The sequence below is a fragment of the Oenanthe melanoleuca genome, chromosome Z, assembly GCF_029582105.1.
Source record: "Oenanthe melanoleuca isolate GR-GAL-2019-014 chromosome Z, OMel1.0, whole genome shotgun sequence".
NCBI classification, from domain to species: domain Eukaryota; kingdom Metazoa; phylum Chordata; class Aves; order Passeriformes; family Muscicapidae; genus Oenanthe; species Oenanthe melanoleuca.
The window spans coordinates 75502751-75522491 of record NC_079362.1 but is presented as its reverse complement, the minus strand read 5'-3'; the positions used below and the strand labels follow the sequence as shown (position 1 = coordinate 75522491).

The 19741-nt window shown below is 47.8% G+C and overlaps 1 protein-coding gene and 2 non-coding genes across 4 annotated transcripts; all 3 read left to right on the top strand.

Moving 5' to 3' along the window:
* Positions 1–15140: 15140 nt before the first annotated feature.
* On the top strand, positions 15141–19437 carry RPL17 (ribosomal protein L17). Of its 2 annotated transcripts, none has more exons than XM_056514128.1 (7): positions 15141–15220; positions 15560–15612; positions 15704–15744; positions 16957–17091; positions 17993–18091; positions 18686–18877; positions 19346–19437. In XM_056514128.1, exons 2-7 carry the CDS (start codon positions 15573–15575, stop codon positions 19391–19393), a joined length of 555 nt encoding a protein of 184 aa, XP_056370103.1. In that variant the 5' UTR covers positions 15141–15220; positions 15560–15572; the 3' UTR covers positions 19394–19437. The 2 variants fall into 2 exon arrangements, with proteins under 2 accessions (XP_056370103.1, XP_056370104.1); XM_056514129.1 differs by having other exon boundaries at positions 15218–15342.
* On the top strand, positions 15415–15483 carry LOC130265661 (small nucleolar RNA SNORD58). The gene has a single exon (XR_008842656.1). It is a non-coding gene; the product is annotated as a small nucleolar RNA SNORD58 (small nucleolar RNA).
* On the top strand, positions 18944–19013 carry LOC130265657 (small nucleolar RNA SNORD58). The gene has a single exon (XR_008842652.1). It is a non-coding gene; the product is annotated as a small nucleolar RNA SNORD58 (small nucleolar RNA).
* Positions 19438–19741: the final 304 nt, after the last annotated feature.

The window sequence follows — 19741 nt, the reverse complement described above, 5'->3', positions numbered from 1 at the left end:
TACAGAGTGGCACCATGGGCGGGGCCACCCGCCGCTCCCATTGGTCACGCCTCCCGTGACGTAGAGCGGCATGAATGGGAGGCCACGCCCCCGAAGGGGGGGCTCGGCGGGGGTCCCCAGCGCTGACACCGCGGGGGACACGGAGGGAATGTGGGGGGAGTCACAGGAGTCCCCAGCGCTGACACCGCGGGGGACACAGGGGAGATTTGGGGGGAATCACAGGAGTCCCCAGCACTGACACCGCGGGGGACACGGAGGGAATGTGGGGGGATTGGGTGGGGAGTCACAGGAGTCCCCAGCTCTTACAAGACCCTTCCTAAAGGGCATTGCCCGACTTGCAGCCCACCACCTTCTGCAGTACGTTATCAAGACCATAAATAATTTTGAACTCAAAGTTTAACCATTTATTTCTCCTTTTTTATTACTTGCATATGTACCAGATACTGATGCATGATAAGTTATTTCACTTTATACCACTGCTGTGTCACCACACTGTGCAAGAAGAGATCATGCTCTGGGGAACATGATTTTCCTGCTCTCTTTTTCATCCCCTTCCTCAGATCCATGGCTCCTCTTTCTCTCACATAAAAAAGCAAAGGAGAAGGCATCAGTGCAAAGAAAAATTATGTAGGCAAATGATAGGATGATAGGTGAAGATGAGGAGTGTAGCGTTCCAACCCTAAGGCGAAGGGAGCACCCTGGATTTACTCTTGGTCAAAAAGAAAGACAAAAGTCAAAGGATCTGCAAAAAGTTTAAAGGTTTTATAAGAAAATTGCTCGCTTGGCATGGAATTTGGTGTGTTTGTGACTGATTTTCTCATATAAACATGATGAAGAAGGGAGGGAAGGAAGGGAAGGGAGGGAAGGAAGGAAGAAAGGGAAGGAAGGGAAGGAAGGGAAGGAAGGAAGGAAGGAAGGAAGGAAGGAAGGAAGGAAGGAAGGAAGGAAGGAAGGAAGGAAGGAAGGAAGGAAGGAAGGAAGGAAGGAAGGAAGGAAGGAAGGAAGGAAGGAAGGAAGGAAGGAAGGAAGGAAGGAAGACAGTGGGGTATCATGCAAAATCACACACAGAAATTGCTGTAGCCCTCACCAGTAGATACAAATGGAGAGAATAATCTGACTTTCTGGCAGTGCTTTCTCAGGGTACTCAGTTTGTACCCCACATCTCTGAGCCTTCCTCAGCCCAGACACCTCCTGACTCTGTGTGGATTGACAGTTGGACTAGATGGTCATTGTAGGTCACTTCCAACAGAAATAATCTATTCTATTCTATTCTATTCTATTCTATTCTATTCTATTCTATTCTATTCTATTCTATTCTATTCTATTCTATTCTATTCATTTCATTTCATTTCATTTCATTTCATTTCATTTCATTTCATTTCATTTCATTTCATTTCATTTCATTTCCTCATAGATCTCTTACACGTGACAGGCTGTGACTGGGGACTGCTGCTCCTCTCCTCTTTGGGGATCATTCCTAGAACCTCTCAATTTCTGACTCCACAGGGTGAATACATGTTCTGGGATCTCGTCAAGCACGTCCTGTTTCCAGAGGCTGGAGATGATGCTCATGCTCCTCAGGGAGTGTGGGATTGAGCAGAATGTCCTGAGGATGCGGCCTCTCCTCTGCAGCTGTGTGGTCCCCCTCGAGGAGCAGCATCCTGACAGCACTGACCTAAATCAGAAAGGACCTAAATTTCTCAGCTGCTGTCCACTACTGGACTTACTCCTGCAGGAAATGAATCAGCCAAACTTTGTCACCAAACGCCTCATCATTTAAAAAATTTCTGGTGCCAACAAACCCCTTCCAGACTGCTGACCACCATGACATTATCATGGTTTAACCACAACGTCTTTCATTCTTCTTCTGTTGTCTCTTGCTATTCTAAATGTCCTGCTTTTGTCTGTGCAACTCCAGCCTCTGGGAGAGGAGACCTGGTCTTTGCCTCTGGCTTCCAAGAACGACAGTAGCAGTGAGAATAGCTTAGCAACAGCAAGGGAAAAGTGCATCAAAATAAACCCTGGCTGCTTCAGCTGAAAGGTGATGATCATCTGGGGAGATGCTCAGGGTCTGTTGTGATGGGCACTGTATCAACTCACAGAGTGCGGCTCGACACTGACCTCTCTGTAACCCTCGTGGCCTGGGGGGAAGGAGGCTCCCACCCAGAACTGCTTGGAAAATAGCAGTTCGTTAAGCCAAATTCTGAGGAAAAATTCCTAGTTTTGATTAGTTTTTCACTGGGAAAGATTTCATGGCTCCCAGATGGAATTTCTGGATATTGTAATAAGTAATAAATAATAAACTGGGGTGAAATGGATAATAATCCACTTTAAAAGACATGGAAGCTCAAGAGTTACAGCACTTATAGGGACGCTGGAGGCTTTAGGATGTTGGATGCAGCTGGTGTGAGGGGGGCAGTGCCTGCAAAGATAGTGGGTGCTCTTGGAGGTGTCTTTCTGGCTCTCTTCCTCTCTCCCTGGCTCCATTCCTACATGATTTCCTAAAGGTCTCAATTCAGTCCAAAAGCAAAAGAGGAATGTTTTTGAAATCATGGGCGTTTTTATAGGAAATAGAAAAATGTTCCACTCAGCTGCAGTCATAAGCTCTTTGCAGGTGGGTGCTGGTGGCTGAGTCTGATTTCTTCTTCAGCACCAGACATGGTGAGTCAGAGCAGAGTCATGAAATGTGGAGGTAGAAGGTATATGAGAGTAGTCAAGCTTCTTTTAGTAACAAAAGGCTAAAATCAGTATGATATGTAAATTAAGATGCCCAAATATTTAAGTGTCTGAAGTCTACTGGTGCTCTCAGGGAAGAACTAGTAGGTTTTACAGCAGCAGTGGCATCTATTTTGAGAGGTTTCCACACCTGTGCATCCAGCAAGGAGACACTTTCAATGCTGTTTCTACACAAGAAGAGCATTTCAAACCTGGGTTATGTTCAGTGTCTTCTGCAGGAATTCAGCATCCCTGGCAGAAAGGAATTCAAAGAGACTGAAGTCAGGAAACTTCCAAAAAATAATAGTCATTAAGGCCTTTTTCCTCTGTTTTTAAAATTACCATGTAGACACCTGCTTTTCTTGCAGAAATGGCCACACCATTAAAGAGCTGAGCATTAAAGAAAAAGGGAAAACCCTTCATCATCACACCACCTCTTTAAAAACCTGCAGAGGTAGAGTAATTCTACTGTGGGCAGTTCTGCAGACAACAAAGAAAACTAACAGCAGCCTTTTGCAGGAACAGCACTGCTAACATTGCATCCCTCATCCTCCCACGAATGACCTGCTGTGGGAAGAGCAGCAGAGAGAGTTTTGCAGCCCAGAACAGGGTACCACTGCTGACATGAATGGCTGCAGGAGGGATTTGTACAGTATTCCTAAGATTGCATCCTGCTGTGTTCACATTTCTGGGAAGGCACAAGTGGAGCACCTGGCCACTCCTGTCAGGGAAAAATTGTGACTCCTAGGCTTGTGAAGTGGTTATTGAAAACAATGGCATACCAACCAGAGTTAAAGATGCTCCTATTAAGAATTTCTCATTTGAACAAGCTAACGAGTTGTGTCATGGCTTTAGGTCAGATATTCAGTGTCAGAAACCTGAGAGTGTTTTATCCACTCTCAATTCTTCCTGCCTGATTCTTCCTTTCTCCAGTGAAAGGGGGAGTAGGATTTACAGGAGGAGGAGAGAGAAAGGGATTTTTTTTTTTTTTGAAGTTATAAAACAGTTATTCAATTACAAAACACAGGCAGTATAATCCAATGGAATTGATGCTAGATTCCCACACGGCTCCATCTGCCTAGTTTGTTTCTGAGATGACTGTGAACAAGCTGAGAGAGGGAAGGGCTAGGGTGGCAGCACCCTTGGGGTGTGCTGAGCTGGGGCAAAAGCCTGAGAAGGACCCCCACATTAGATGGGGTGCAGACCTGACTGCATCCCCAAGAGATTCTGGAGAGGCAGCTCTCCAGTGAAATATCACCCTGGGTTAATCCTTGTATCACCCTGTGCCTGCTCAGTCCTGGAACTTTTGGTTTGTCATCATCCCATCCCACCACAATTATTTTATGCTTAGTACTCGCTGCAGAGGGGGCACATATTATTTCTGCAGCACAGTTTCTGCTCTGGATGTCTTTGTTCTGAGAGTGTCAAACCAGGGTGAAAGGCTGTGGTGCCTTTGTTTCACAGCCACTCCTTAGCCCACAAAGTTTTGCCTCCCCTCCTCAGCCTTTCAAATGCATCCCCTCTATGAACACACTTTATAGGACCAATACTTCATAACCCTATGTAGGTTTGTTTGCTTACAGAAGAGGCTAATCTCCACCAGGTTATGAAATCAGCTCACATGCTTCAGTGGCCTTACCCACTATTGATATCCTGTTCGATTCCCGTTGAGCTCTCTTTGTTGGAGGTAACCCCTTCTCCTACTTCTTCTAAGCTCATTTCTTAAGCCACCTCATTCAAGTCCCACATCCCCATGGTATTTAGATGTAGTAAAAATGACTGGGGGGAAAATAAATGGCAGCTAGTGAGCCCACTAAACTGTCTGACTATTAATGGTCCTGTTAGTTGCAAATTTACTTTACCACAAAGCCCCCAGCATGTAATCCTTAGATGAATGCCTTTGATTGTGAGGGAATATTTACAGCTGACCCTGCCAGCAGTCTGCAAACCTGCAATGGGCCTCCTGTCCCACATTAAATCCGCTGGCATCTGTTCCTGGGTTCTTATCAAACACATGCTCTGTTGGTGCAGTGTTTGGGCTGTAGTGCTCGCGGATACGGTGGGCCTTGAAGAGTAAATCCCCGCATTCCTGAGAAATGCTAATTCTTGTGAACGTTGTCACACAGGGTTACAGTTTGTACCTGTCTCCAGACATCGCCGTCCACTGGGAGGTTTCCAGGAGGCTTTGATCCCTGCTGGCTGACCCTTCCCCATGGCAGGATCCTGGTCCTGCCTCTGGACCACCCTTCAGCACAGACAAAATTCTTCTTCCTTCTTCAAACTTCTGCTGTTTTCCCAGACATATATGAGCAACAGGAATGATTTTTAAGATGGTTTTTATCTCTTTTCGCCCCTGCCCATGTCTTGCACGAGTCCCTGGGTTCCCTGGGTTGCTGTGAGACCCTCAATGATCTTGCTCTCCTTTAGTCCCAGCAGGGCTGTGCAGGAGCTCAGGCTGGAAGCCAGAGAGAGCTCGGTGTGTCCTGATGCCTGTTTGCTGTGCCCAACTGGACAAGTGGAATTCAGCTTGTCATTCCCAGCATGTCTCATGGTCCGTGAGACGGATCCAGGCTGCTCGGCTGCTTTGTGTCAGACACAAGGCCCAGTGGTGTGCGGTGGGCCTGCTCCATCCACTCTGCAGACAAGGATGCTTTTAGGCCTGTGCCGAGGAATGACATGTATTTTCTCTCTTCTTAAGCTTTTACACAAAATTCATCAGTTTTCCATCCAAGCTGGATGAATGCTGAGCATGTCTGGGCTTGAACGTGGACTTAGAGCCAAGTCCATTGGCACTGCAGAGGTGTTGTGGGTGGCCAGGGGGATATTTGCTTCTGCTCCTTTCTGACATCCTGTTTTGGTGGGATTGGAGAACCATCTCAGAGGTTTGTGATTATTTGATCCTTCAGCTGGTGGATAGTGAGGCCTCAATACAGCTTGTGCTTTACGTCTCCTGCATCCAGCAAAGAAAAAATACTAAAATAAGAGGAACCTGGGACTGCTAGAGAGTCCAGAGAAGAGCTGGTAGGGCAGCTGTTTGCTTTAGGGACTGCTTCAGAGTGCATACCCTTATCCAAATGCTTTTTCTTCAAATCTGCAGGAACGTTTGGCCCAAGAGCGGAGTGGACGTGGTAGCACCCAGGGAGGTGTATCCAACACTCAGCTGGGCTGTAGTGCCAGTGGAGACTGTAAGAACTGGCAGAGAGGCAGTGGCTCTCCTGCCCACTGAGATGGGTCTGGGCAGAGCTCTGGCTTTGGGATTACTTCTGGTCATTAGCAGGCAAAAAATCTTGGAGTTTGGCATTTTGGCAGAATAACAAGTCAGCTGACATCTCCTTTTCTTAAAACTCTCCAGACTAATGCCCAAACCGGTTGTCTGGAGGTAGGTTGCAAAGGACTTGGAGCTACCTCATCTAGTGGAATCTGTCCCTGCACATGGCAGGGGCTTTGGAAAGATATGGATCTTTAACTTATACTCAAACCCATTCTCTTATTCTATTATTAATTTTCAGCACTCCTAAATCCTCTTATAACCTATCTCAGGCTTTCAAAACTGATCCTGTAAATCTGGATGGACCCTAAACCGATGAAACTCTGAGCATGCCACTCCACTTCCAGTGTCTACTGGAAAGAAAAAAGTTTTTTATTAAAACAAATGAAATCATTACTAATTTTAGCAAAGCCCTGTAAAATCATAATGTTAGTTCTCACCATTACTGTTAATTTGTACCCAAGCTTTATGGTTGCAAACCTTGGGTAATTGTTTCTTCCTGGGCAGTTGTTGTGTCATCTTACACAAATTCTTCATCTATTTCTGGTGCTGATTGCTGATTCAGCCGGTGTTTAGGAGACCCTTTGGCAGTATTTCACTGTGATTCACACGCTGAAGAGGAATTGTATTTTAAACCACAAAGACAGACTTTACGCACTAGCTTTTGTGTGAAGAAAAAGGGTGACAAACAGCTTGAGGACAGGAATAAGCTGCACAAGATGAGGCTGTGTATCATAAGGTCAGTGTCATTTGTTCTCCAGCACACTGGTCATTCTTTACCCTCCCCTTTGAACCATTTGTCTTCTCCAACCAATGCAGACTATAGAGAGAGGTTCTGCCTGAGAGAGGGGGAAGCCTCAAGTCACCCTTTGAAATACAGGGAGTCTCCTGCTTTTCTCAGAAGTTGCCTTTATGTACACCAACAGTATTACTCATTTTGATGTTCACCAGGTTGTACATTTTACTTTGACAACTCATCAGTTATCCCATTCCTGAATCCAGTCTTATTACTCAATTACTTATGTCTCAATTAGAAGGACACCTACCACATCGGTTGCAGAGTCTGCAATGGAATGATGGGATGCTGGTCCTCATCAGGCTCTGTTTCACCTCCTGGCCATTTATTCCTAATTGCCTAACTTGTCCCATTTGTTGTGTTTATTGAGTGTGGAGCTTATTAGGAAGAGTCAAAGGTTCTGTAATTAATTACAAAGAGTTTGGGGAATTTCTCAGTGCCTTGAACTTATGTTCCTATCTGCAATGTACAGATGCTGCTGACATTCATCCCAGGACTTCCCAGCCTAAGGCCAGACAGGCAGAAACACTGCAGTGAGGACAGGGGAAAAACAAAAGGGCTTCCCTGTACAGGTCAGGTATAGCCTGGGCTGTATCACTAGCAGTGTGACAGGCAGGTCAAGGTGGGGCATTCTGCCCCTGTGCCCCTGTGCTCCTGTGCTCAGGTGAGATCCCACCTGCAGAGCTGCCTCCAGCCCTGGGCTCCAGCAGCACAAGGACATGGAGCTGCTGCAGCCAGTGCAGAGGAGGCTCGGAGATGCTGCAGGGCTGGAGCCCCTCTGCTCTGGAGCCAGCTGGGAGAGCTGGGGGTGCTCACCTGGAGAAGAGAAGGCTCCAGGGACACCTCAGAGCCCCTCCCAGGGCCTAAAGGGGCTCCAGGAGAGCTGGAGGAGGACTGGAGACAAGGGATGGAGGGACAGGACACAGGGAATGGCTCCCACTGCCAGAGGGCAGGGATGGATGGGATATTGGGAAGGAATTGTTCCCTGGGAGGGTGGGCAGGCCCTGGCACAGGGTGCCCAGAGCAGCTGTGGCTGCCCCTGGATCCCTGGCAGTGCCCAAGGCCAGGCTGGAGCAATCTGGGATAGTGGAAGGTGTGCCTGCCCATGGCAGGGGAATGAAATGAGAGGATCCTCTCCAACCCACATCATTCTAGGATTCCATTCTGTACGCTTCACAGAGCAAGGCTGGCATCTTCTAAGCAGAGGCCTGCTGGGCAGGTAGGACAGGGGAGCAGCAGCAGCACATGTTCCCAGTCTGGGATATGAGCGCAGGACCCATCACACTAACCAGCTCTGTGAAAGGAACTCTCTTTGTGCAACTCCTTGTGCCTTCCCTTACATGCCCGTGCCCGTGCAGGTACAGGATGCAGGATGCAGGATGCAGGATACAGGATGCAGGTTCAACACCTGAGTGAGTCACAGAATAGTGGATGCCTGAGGGATGGTGGGGAGCTGGAAGTGTGCTAGCTCTAGGGGCCCCCTGCCACAGCCTTGCCCGGCAAGTCCCTATCCATCATATGACCTTCCCAAGCATCGCATGTGACTGGGCCAGGCATGTTGGAAAAGACCAGGCAGAGCAGAGGGGAGAGGCTGGAGAGGGGGAGGGCAGCGCAGCTAGAGAGGATTAATAAGCTAGACAGATAGGGAAAACTTTGAAAGAGGGGGCTCTTGTCAAAGTTGTTGCAATAGTAAAGAGGGAAGTATCTGGATGACTGGAAAACAGCCATGGAGTAAGCTGGGAGGGAGGTATGACATCAGAGGTGACATTTGGGATCAAAGTTGTTTGCGTCTTGTGGAGACGAACACCATCCAGTCATCAGAGCTGGAAGGATCATAAACTTAGGAAGAATCTCTGACCATAAGAATAGTAAGGAATGACCACAAAAGCCACGTACTGAGCTGAAAAATGAAGGTGCTGCAAAGATTGCTATAAAGTTTAGATGTTCAGGGCTGTTGCTTCTTGCTGTGCCATTAACAGAAAAGTCTGCTGGCCAAAATTTTGGCACAGGTTGTGTTAAAAGGCATCATTCATGCTCTGCAAAGCCAGGTCCTGTGTGCAAGGATGATCCTATCCCAGGTCCCTGCATGCTTTGTCTGCCAGCAGGGAGGTGGAGAAGCCACGGGAAGAGAAAAGTGAGTTTGGTTGTGGTTTATCAGCTGATCCAGAGGAGCTCTTGAGTGGAGCAGCTGCAAAAACAGCTGACAAAGTTATAGAATCATGGAATCATTTAAGGGTGGAAAATATCTCTAAGGTGATTGAGTCCAACTGCCAACCCAGCACTGCCACATCAATAATCATGACTGTAACAGAGGAGAGGAGGAGGAGGATTCTTTGATCTATTTTGTTTAGGAAATGCAGTGCAACAAAGGGAGTTTGAGGCTCTGTTTCCCAGTACAGGGCACACTCAGCTTTAGAAATGTTGACAGGATTCACAGATCAAGAGAAGCTGAGGCTGGAAAGGGTCAGAGGAGGCTTCCCAGAGCAACCCTCCTGCAGCTCAAGGCAGAGTCAGCCAGAGCTGGCTGCCCACGATGTTGTCTCTGGCCCATCTGTTTCAGGATTCAACCCTGAATCCTCCTTTCTTTAAACAGAATTCCCCATAGTTTAATATGTGACTAAATTGTGGTCAATATCCCTGATTCCATGGAGAATTTAGGTTTCACTAATCAAAAGCACATTTAAAATACTTCTTGGTTATAAACTAAACAGGTTAGGGCAAATATAAACCCAGGATGTAATTTATCCCAGAAAATGTTTGTGATCAGGCACTTACACGATGCCTTTATTCACTCATCACAGAGATTGTCCATTCCTGTCCATTAAAGCAAAGAGAAACAATCATAGACCTCCACAACCTGCGTAAATGGCTTTGCTGTCAAAAACTGCACTGAGTAAACACAAACTTTAGCTACAAGGTTATTTAATCACACACAAGGTTTGTTTTTCCAGTGATTCCCTTTCAGCTGGGTGTTTACGGGGTGAACGAACCTGTAGCTCTGGACAATATGCGAAAGAAGTTGAGTATTAACACAACATCACTGATTGCTGTGGTTTCTTGGGTTTTTTTTGTTGTTTTGACTATTATCCTGTCAGGCAGGTCACCAGCAGTTGTGGCTGCTGCGTCACACTTCAGCAGCGGTGACGGCGAGGACAGATACTCAGCTGCCCTGACGCTGAGCTCCCCAGCTCTTTCCTCACCCCTGCTCTGGGTACAGCATACACACAACATAAATTGTTCAAATAGGATGGGCAGCTACTCTCTCCTTATAAAGAATTTCCTGTGTTTTAGGAGGACTCATAGGGAATCGAAAGCATTTTCTTTGTTCATGTTTTAGATGATACATTTTCAATGAGTTATTAATGTATGTACAGATAAATGCACATAAATATATGCATATAAATAACTTACCTGCTTAAGTAAGGATCTTCTGGCTCCCTATGGAAGCATCTCTTCTTGAAAGTCACAGTGTGGAATACATAACATAACTGAGTGCTCCAAGTGACCAAGACAGAATTACTGATGCAGAGAAAATCTCTGATGAAGGTCAGTCCATCTTTTGGAGGTGCATTTGCCCCTTTTCCATGGAGTAACAGGATAAGGGGCAATGGCTTCCCACTGCCAGAGAGCAGGGATAGACAGGATACTGAGAAGGAAGTCTTCTGTGTGAGGGTGGGGAGGCCCTGACACAGGCTGCCCAGAGAAGCTGTGACTGTCTCATCCCTGGAAGTGCCAAAGGCCAGTTTGGATGGGGCTGGGAGTAACCTGGGACAGTGGAAGGTGTTCCTGCTCATGGCAGGGGGTGGGACTGGATGACCTTTCAAGTCCCTTGCAACCCAAACCATTCCATGATTCTGTGATTCTATGATCTTGCTCCTGTGACTCACTGCCTGGGTCAGTAGATTTTAAGATGCTTGTGGAGAGCCCTTTAGCTGGAGAATTTGCCTCCCATGTGTTCAAGTGCTGCTGTTTTGCTGACTGTGGGACGAAAAGGCAAACAGTGGGGTTTGAGCTAGGCTTCTGGAGGAGCCATGCATCTGTGACAAGCAGGGCAGGAGACTGTAGGATGGTCAGCAGAGAAGATTTCACATAAAACTGGTGCAGGCGGCTGTCTGATGGTTGGAAGCCTCAGAGTTTGCAGCATTCAAGCTGGTTTCAATTTAAAATGTCTTTGTCTTCAAGATTTTCTGCTTAAACATTAGGACAAGGAACCATTTGTGTGCAATTTCATGAATGACAGTTTAATATCCCCACATAACCCTTGCACTGCAAAATCTGTGTCTCTAAGAGAAATGCCAAGATATCTACAAAAAGATTTGAGGAATTGGTTTCCATTCCTGTGTAAAGAACAGGCCAGGCTCTCTCCTGTAGAAGGGCAGATATGAGGTGTGTTTCAGCAAGCTGGAGTTAAGCTTGGCTAGTCAGTCCCAGAGTTTCTGTGTGTTACAGGGTTTTTATTACACCCCCTCATGTGGCTTTTAGAAACCCCCCTGCCAGAAATGACTGCCCCAAGCCAGGTGTGTGCTTGAGCTGAATGTCAGGCTGGAAGGTGAGCAGGAAGGTCCCCTGGCTGGAAATTAACTCCATGTGGTTTTAGAGCTGCCACAAAGAAATAACCCCAGACTGTGAAAACAGAACTCCAGTCTTGGAGCTCTCCTGTCCCTCTGGCCAGGAGGGATGATGACCATAAGGGACATTGGCTAATTGTCACATTTGGCTCCCAGTAGCACTGATAAGGCTGCTTGTTTACTCACAGCTAAAGACACAAAAGGACTTATGTGAGGTAACACTCCTGTACCTGAACACTCCCCACTGCCTGCTGGGCCTTTCCACAGCAGGATAAGGGGTACAGCCCCGTTCCAGCCCCAGGAGCACAGCCAAAGGATAAAATCATGGGATCAGTGAATGGTTTGGGTTGGAAGGGACTCAAAACTCATGCAGTTTCACCCCTGCCATGGACAAGGGCACCTTCCACCAACACAGGCTGGTCCAAGCCCCATCCAAGCTGGCCTTGGACATTCCCAGAGTTGGGGCAGCCACAGCTGCTGTGGGCAACCTGTCCCAGGGCCTCACTACCCTCACAGCCAGGAATTCCTTCCCAACATCCCACCTACCCCTGCCCTTTGGGTGGGGGAAGCCATTCCCTGTGTCCTGTCCCTCCAGCCCTTGCCCCAAGTCTCTCTCCAGCTCTCCTGGAGCCCCTTCAGAAGGCTCTGCTTTGGAGCCTTCTCTTGTGCAGGTGAACACACCCAGCTCCCCCAGCCCAGCTCCAGACCAAAGGAGATGGCAGAAAACTCTGCAGCCATTGTGATCAACCCTTCACAGGAGGGTGCTCTCAGCAGGAGCTCCCAGAGCACAAAGCAGAGGCTCTGCTTGGGCCCAAGCACAGATGGGTGTGTGTTTTCTGTACTTTCTGGGACAGCAACATCTCCCTGGGTGTGCACAGCACAGGCACTGGGGCTGGGCAGTACTGACAGAGCAGCAAGAGGGATGGCAACACAGGAGTCTGATGTCAAGTCTTGTGGATTTGAGGTTCCAGTACAATTAGCAGGCAGCTGCTTCCAACGCGGGAGTTTTCAAGAATACAATTCTGGACTTACCTGAGTGAATTTTCTGCTTAGGATCCAAAAGCTTCCTTGGAGTCAGCTGATACAACCCAAATATCCCAGGCAGGTGGTGCAGTGGGGGAATCATGAAATCATGAAAGCTAGGGCACAAGCTCAGCTGCCTCAGCCCTGATCCCAGCACCAGGTATGTGCTAGGCTGCCCATAAGAGCTCCTGTCAAGTTCTCAACAAAGCTGAAAACATACATCTCAGGGAATGGGCACAACTCTGAGGCTGCCAGAGCTGCAGGAGCATTTGGACAATGCTCTCAGGGATGCACAGGGTGGGATTGTTGGAGTGCCTGTGTAGGGCCAGCAGCTGGACTCCATGACCCTGGTGAGGCTTTTCCAGCTCAGGATATTCCATGATTCTGAGCTACCCTTCCACCACTGCAAATCTTTAGCAGCTGAGCAAAATAGTTCCACCTGTAGAGAAACAGAAAATGTATTTATTTTAGGTTTAATTGATGAACCCAGGTGATAATCCCCATCATGTGTCAAGTACTTGTTTTACACCTCTCCTCCAGCTTTCCTTGAATGTCTCCTTGTTTTTGTGCTCCGCTGACAAGCAGCTGTGTGTAAAGGTGCTCCCCATGGAAAGACCGCAGCAAAAAAATGAGGAAGGTGCAGAGGGAATGGCAGAAAGGATGAAGAAGAGTTGCATTCAGGAGTCTTCAGAGAGGGCATTCCCACAGTAGGGTGGGTAAGGCTGTGGAAGTGTCTGAGGACCTCAGCTTTAGCTGGTTTTAATTTATTGTACCTGGAAACTTAGTGCTATATACTGCTCCCCAGAGAAGCTGTGGCTGCCCCTGGATTCCTGGAAGCGTCCAAGGCCAGAAGGGAAAGGTCTTGGAACAGTCTAGGATAGTGGAAGGTGTCCCTGTCCATGGCAGGGATGAGATGATCTCTAAGGTTCCTTCCAAACCATTCTGTGATTCTACAATAAAGAGAAGAAATAGTATTTGCCTACACTCCAGCATGTTTCAGTCTTTGAAAACAGAAAATTTGCTTGGAGACTTTGTACAGAGCTTCCATGAAACCAAAGAAAAAGGCACATTTTAAGGCAGGTAAATGAGAGCTACAGTAACAAGTAGAGCTCCTACAGCTTTTAGCCATGTAAATACTTGTGATAGCTCAAATACTTTCCTCTTCCCATCTGGATGAAATCCTAGCTGCAGAGCTGTGAGGCTTTTTAGCCCTAAAGAAGAGATCCAGAAATAGCTTCCTGCTCATAGCATCTATATGGTCTACATGGGCAGCAATCTCTTCCTCTGCTTATTTCTAAACTCAGAGCTAAACCAGACTCTCATGCTGAGGAGGTGCATGCACACCAAATTACTGCTTTCTCATGAATATGCCTCTTCTTTTTTCCCCCCATTCTAGTCAGTTTTTTCTCAATGAGACTTTTGCTGCAGCTGGGCATCTCTCCCAGGAAACATTTTGCTTTCATTGAGCTACTTTCCAAGCAGTTCTAGTCACAAATGCTGCCTCAAATGGGAAAGAAAAATCTTTTATTTTAATGAGTTAGTCTGTGATTATTATTTAATGGTGCAGTAAATACCAGTTGAGGTTTATATATATGAATTTGAATGAATCTCCCTCCTGGACACCTCTGTGAGCAATGTGCTTGCTGCTCTACTCCCATCCTGAGCTGCCATCTAATGGTGAATTTAGTGATGGCTGCTGGGATGAGAGTTAGACTATCTTAAAATAGTTAAGAGTTAGATTATCTTAAAGGTCTTTTCCAAATGTAATAATTCTGTGCTCTCAGGTTGGGGGTTGGGCTCTGCTCCCTGAGAACAAGAGACAGGGCAAGAGGAAACGGCCTCAAGTTGTACCAGGGGAGGTTCATGCTGAACTTCAGGAGGAATTTCCTCATGGAAAGGACTTGGACGGGGCTGCCCAGGGAGATGTTGGAGTTCTCATCCCTGGAGGGGTCCGAGGAAGGCCTGGACGTGGCACTGAGTGTTCTTGGCTGGTGACACGGTGAGGATGGGCCACAGGTTGGACTCGATGATTTCAGAAATCTTTTCCAACCTGAACGATCCTGACTGACTGATTCACAGAACCACAGGATATCCTGAGCGGGAAAGTACTCAAGGGACCGTGGGGTCCAGCTCCTCACCAATCCCACCCTGGAGCAGTGTCCAAACTCTCCTGGAGCTCTGGCAGCCTCGGGGCTGTGCCCATTCCCTGGGCAAAGAACCTTTCCTGAAATCCCACCTAAACCACCCTAGCACAGCTCCAGCCCTTCCCTGGATCCTGTCAGTGGTCACCAGAGAGATCACTGACTGACCTTCCTCTTCCCTCAAGAGGAAGTTTTAACTGCGACGAGTCTCCTCTTCCTCCAGCTGAACAGACCAAATGCCCTCAGCCGCCGCTCATACGGCTCCTCCTCGAGACCCTTCACCATTTCTGTAGCCATCATTTTGGCACTAACCATTTAACATCTTTCTTGTATTGCACTGACCAACGTTCAAGCTGGGTCCGCACCAGCTCGCAGCGGGGCAATGCCCTCCCTTGGGCGGCTGGTGGCGCTGTGCTAGACGCACGCTGACTTCCTCACTAAAAGCACCTGCACCATGAGTTGAAGGTGAATACCGCGCTGTCTGTCCTCATGGCAGTATGAATACCGCGGTGTCTTTCCCCACGCCACGCTTTATTCACGGGGAGAGCGACACAACCGCTCTGTGTACACCCCGCCCTCACGGCGAGACCCCGCCGCCATGTTTGGGGCGGAGCGGCCCCGGCCCCGCCCCCGAACGAGATCTCGCGAGACGTTCTCGCGCTGGTGGCGCGCCCCGCCCTTCCCCTTCCTCTGCGGCCGCCACCCCGAGGTGAGGAGCCATGGCCGGGCCGGTCCCGCGCCATCCGCCGCCATCCGCCCCCATCCCGTCCCATCCCCGCCGGCACCAGCATCCCGGACACAGGGATAGCTGCGACATGCCCGGCGCCCGCGGTATCCCCCGGGATGCCGCGCGAGAGGGTTGGTGCGGGTGCGGGGAAGGAGCAGGCCTGAGACAGTTCGTGGCTGCGGTGATGACTTTCTTAGGACACCTTTGGATGTAACTGTGAAAAAAACATGTAATTCCTGAGCAGCTGCGGTGGTAAGGGGAGCAGTCCAGGTCCTGCGTGCGACTTTTGGAAGTCTAATATGTTGTAATTGTGTTTTTCAGCTGAGCTCTCAAGATGGTGCGCTACTCCCTGGATCCGGAGAACCCCACGAAATGTGAGTTGCTGCTTTGGGAGAGTTCGTGTGAAATTTCACGGAAGCCAGTGATGTTTTGATTCTAAATCTTTGTCTTTTTTGTCTCTTGCAGCATGCAAGTCGCGGGGATCTAACCTGCGTGTGCACTTCAAGGTAAGAAGCGTGTGATTAGCAAGAATTGCGAATTAATTTGCTGTTTTACTTATTTTTGTTAGTTTTTGTTATTTTTTTTTAAATAGGTACAGACTGGCTTGGATTGAAAGGGATTGTAAAGATAATCTCCTTTTTCCCTCTGCCGTGGTTAGGGATTGAGCTTCCATCCTACCTGGCCATGGAAATTTCGAGGGATGCAGGGGCAGCCACAGCTGCTCTGGGCACCGTGTGCCAGGGCCTGCCCACCCTCCCAGCCAGCAATTCCTTCCCAGTATTCCATCTGAGCCCTCTTTTTAAGAAAGTACCTTTTACTTTTTAACTGTTAAAGGATTCTGTTTGCTGCCTGGAATGGTCTCCATCCACAAAAAAATTAAGAGTCTGGATCCTAAAATTGTCCTTGTCTAATTCAGATAACAAAATACAGCAGCGAAACAGTTAAAATGAATTTATTAGACACTTGGCTTGTGTTGGGTATGAAATATGTCTCATTTCTCATACTCTTGTTGGCTGTGTGGTGTTAAACACAAAGACCTTAGTTCCTTTGGAAAAGGCTTAAGTGCAGAAAATAATTCAGAAATGTTGTTTAATAACAAAACCAGAACTAAGTGGTTTTCTGCTTTGTATAATGCAAAGTTTCCACTTTATGAACAGCTAGGATTATAGTTGGAGGTGGCTTACACAATTAGTAAATGCTGTTTAGAAGACTGATATTTTATCCTTAATTTTTGTTTCTGAGCCTTCTCTCCTCTTACAATTCTTTCAGAGAAAGTAACATTGTTAACAATTGGGCGTATGTGTTTCTTCATGGATTATTGTGAGGGTCTGTATTTGGCATTTTAGTAAGAATTTATACATCCAGTTGTAGCTTTTTTAGAGTATTGACCAAAGAGGAGCTTTGAAAAGTATAAGTACTTAAATCACAATATTATTAAGAGTTACAAATTTCCTTATTGGATTTAGCCACTAGGTAAAAAAAAAAAGGTGTGCTGGTGCCAGAAATTCAAAAGTGGCAGTCATACCAAGGGTTAGAAAAGTGGGTAACAAAAGAAAAAATAGTTAATTATTTTTGATTCTTCATCTTGGATCTCTTTTGGTAAGTGCTTCCTTTGTAGCCAAAAGAACTGTACCGAGGGAGGACAGAGGAGTGGTTGTGCTCATGCTGTCTCTTTCAAAGATTGTTCAGAGGATCTTTTCTGTGCCTTGTGTTGTCAGAACACCCGAGAGACGGCGCAGGCCATCAAGGGCATGCACATCCGCAAGGCCACCAAGTACCTGAAGGATGTCACCCTCAAGAAGCAGTGTGTCCCCTTCCGGCGCTACAACGGCGGCGTCGGGAGGTGTGCCCAGGTGAGCTCCTGGGAAACCTGGCAAGGAGCCTTTGGCTCAAGAGAAGGTGATGTAGGGATGGTGTGGACACGGTCTGTCATTGCTGATGGTAAACTTGCATTAAAACGCAAAAACACAGGGTGGTTTGGGTTGGAAGGGACCCCAGAGCTCATCTCACTCCAGTCCCCTGCCATGGGCAGGGACACCTTCTTCTAGATTGGGTTGCTCAAGAGGGAGAGAAGAGTGGCTATTAATTCCAGAAGATGCATCTGCTTGGAGTGTCTGCATCTATTTGGCAGCATCAAGTCAAGGGATTAAATCTTGTTGGGTTTGTTTGGTGCACAACAGAATAGTATAGTTTACAATCCATTGTAATCCATAAAATATGGGGTGCTCAGCACAGGAAGGATATTGACCTCTTAGAGAAAATCAAGAGGAGGGCGCAGAGATCCCCCCAGGGCTGGAGCCCCTCTGCTCTGGAGCCAGGCTGGCAGAGCTGGGGGTGCTCAGCTGCACAAGAGAAGCTCCAGGGAGAGCTCAGAGCCCCTGCCAGGGCCTGCAGGGGCTCCAGGAGAGCTGCACAGGGACTGGGGACAAGGCATGCAGGGACAGGACACAGGCAATGGCTCCCAGTGCCAGAGGGCAGGGCTGGATGGGATATTGGGAAGGAATTGCTGGTGGGAGGGTGGGCAGGCCCTGGATCCCTGGCAGTGCCCAAGGCCAGGCTGGATGGGAGTTAAAGCACACTGGGACAGTGGAAGGTGTCCCTGTCCATGGCAGGGGTGGCATTGGGTGAACTTGGGGGTCTCCTCTAGCCCAAACCATTCTGTGATAACAGCAAGTTAAAGGTGTATTAAGTGTAACTGAACTTGAGTTGGACCAGGCCAAAAGCAGGACTGCCATTGTTGTCCTCTCATTCCAGGCCAAGCAGTGGGGCTGGACACAGGGCCGCTGGCCCAAGAAGAGCGCAGAGTTCCTGCTGCACATGCTGAAGAATGCAGAGAGCAACGCCGAGCTCAAGGTGGGTGTTTCTGAGCACAGAGTGGTGGTGTCATGCTCTCTGTCAGCACCCCTGGGTGTCACTGACCTGGAGAGCCACTTGCCACCTGCTTTGTTCACAAAACTGGATTGTATGGAGTCTTTGGTGTGGCTCCCTGTTTAAACTGGGCTTTGTGTATTTAAGTTAAAATGGCAACAACAATTTTTCACAGGGAAAAAGAAAATTAAAAATTTTTCACAAAAAATGCTGTTCAGATCTGAAATCTGTAGACTCATGGTCAGGTGCTATCTTTGTTACAGTGCTTAATTTGGTAGCTTTGTTGGCAGTGTTGGAGTAATAGGTGACCACCTATTTTTGAGTAACCACAAAATAACCATAGACAATAAGCCATCAGCATAATTTTAAATTACTTATGATTTTAGGTAGCACTTGTCTTAGTAAGTCCGTGACGCTGCCAAGTTCCATTGGCAGATCCTTGGAAAACCTTCAGCTCCATGACACCACCAAGCGTGGCTACTTCATTGACCAGTAGCGGTGTCTGTGACAATTATATTTTTGCTGCAGAGGTGAGTTATTTAAAGACAGAAATGGGTCACAGATGTTGTTCCTTGGCAGGGTCTGGATGTGGACTCCCTGGTCATCGAGCACATCCAGGTGAACAAGGCTCCCAAGATGCGCCGGCGCACGTACCGGGCACACGGCAGGATCAACCCCTACATGAGCTCCCCGTGCCACATCGAGATGATCCTCACCGAGAAGGAGCAGATCGTGCCCAAGCCAGAGGAGGAAGTTGCCCAAAAGAAAAAGGTACCACGTGTTGTGTGCTCTGTTCCTGTAGTGCTGTCTTGAACCAGGGTCTGGCAGAGAGAGGGGTTGCTGTGATGACTATCTTAGGACACCTTTGGAATGCCCATGAAAAGAAAATAGCCTTTTTCTGAGCAACCCCATTTTAGAATTTTCAACATGAGTATTACTTACTTGAGAATCCTGAGAACCATTTTTTAATTGCACAGAGGTTTGGTTCTTCCCTCCCTCATAGCACCTACAGCATTCCCAGACTGTGTGTGTGAACCCTGGTGTGTGCAATAAAATAAATTGAATTTAGAGCCTGTTGGTAATGTAGTGCTTGTATGGATTCCTGTTCATGTGCAGGTGTGATGAATGTATCATTTGTGAGGGAATTTCTAACAGTTCTCAGCACTTCTAAAAGATAATATTTGGATGTTTTGGGAAGTCTCATTTCACCATTTTCTTCTTTCTGTGTTTGCTTCCCAGATCTCCCAGAAGAAGCTGAAGAAGCAAAAGCTAATGGCTCGGGAGTAAATCGATGTGGACGGATGTACATAAATAAAATCTTGAAGTTTGGACTGATTGTGTTGTTCTGCTACAAGTTCTGACATGGGGCTGGGCGTTGCTGTGGGACAGGGGTAGTGAATATTATGGAATCACAGAGTGGTTTGGCTGGGGAGAAATTTTGAAGGGCGTTCAATGCACCCCCTGCTTTGGGCAGGGGACAACATCCACTATCCCAGGTTTCTCGAATTCCCATCTAACGTGGCCTAGGGCACTGCCAGGGATCCAGGGGCAGCCACAGCTTGTCTGGGCACTGCCAGGGCCTGCCCACCCTCCCACCAGCAATTCCTTCCCAATACCGAATCTTAAAGCCGCGGG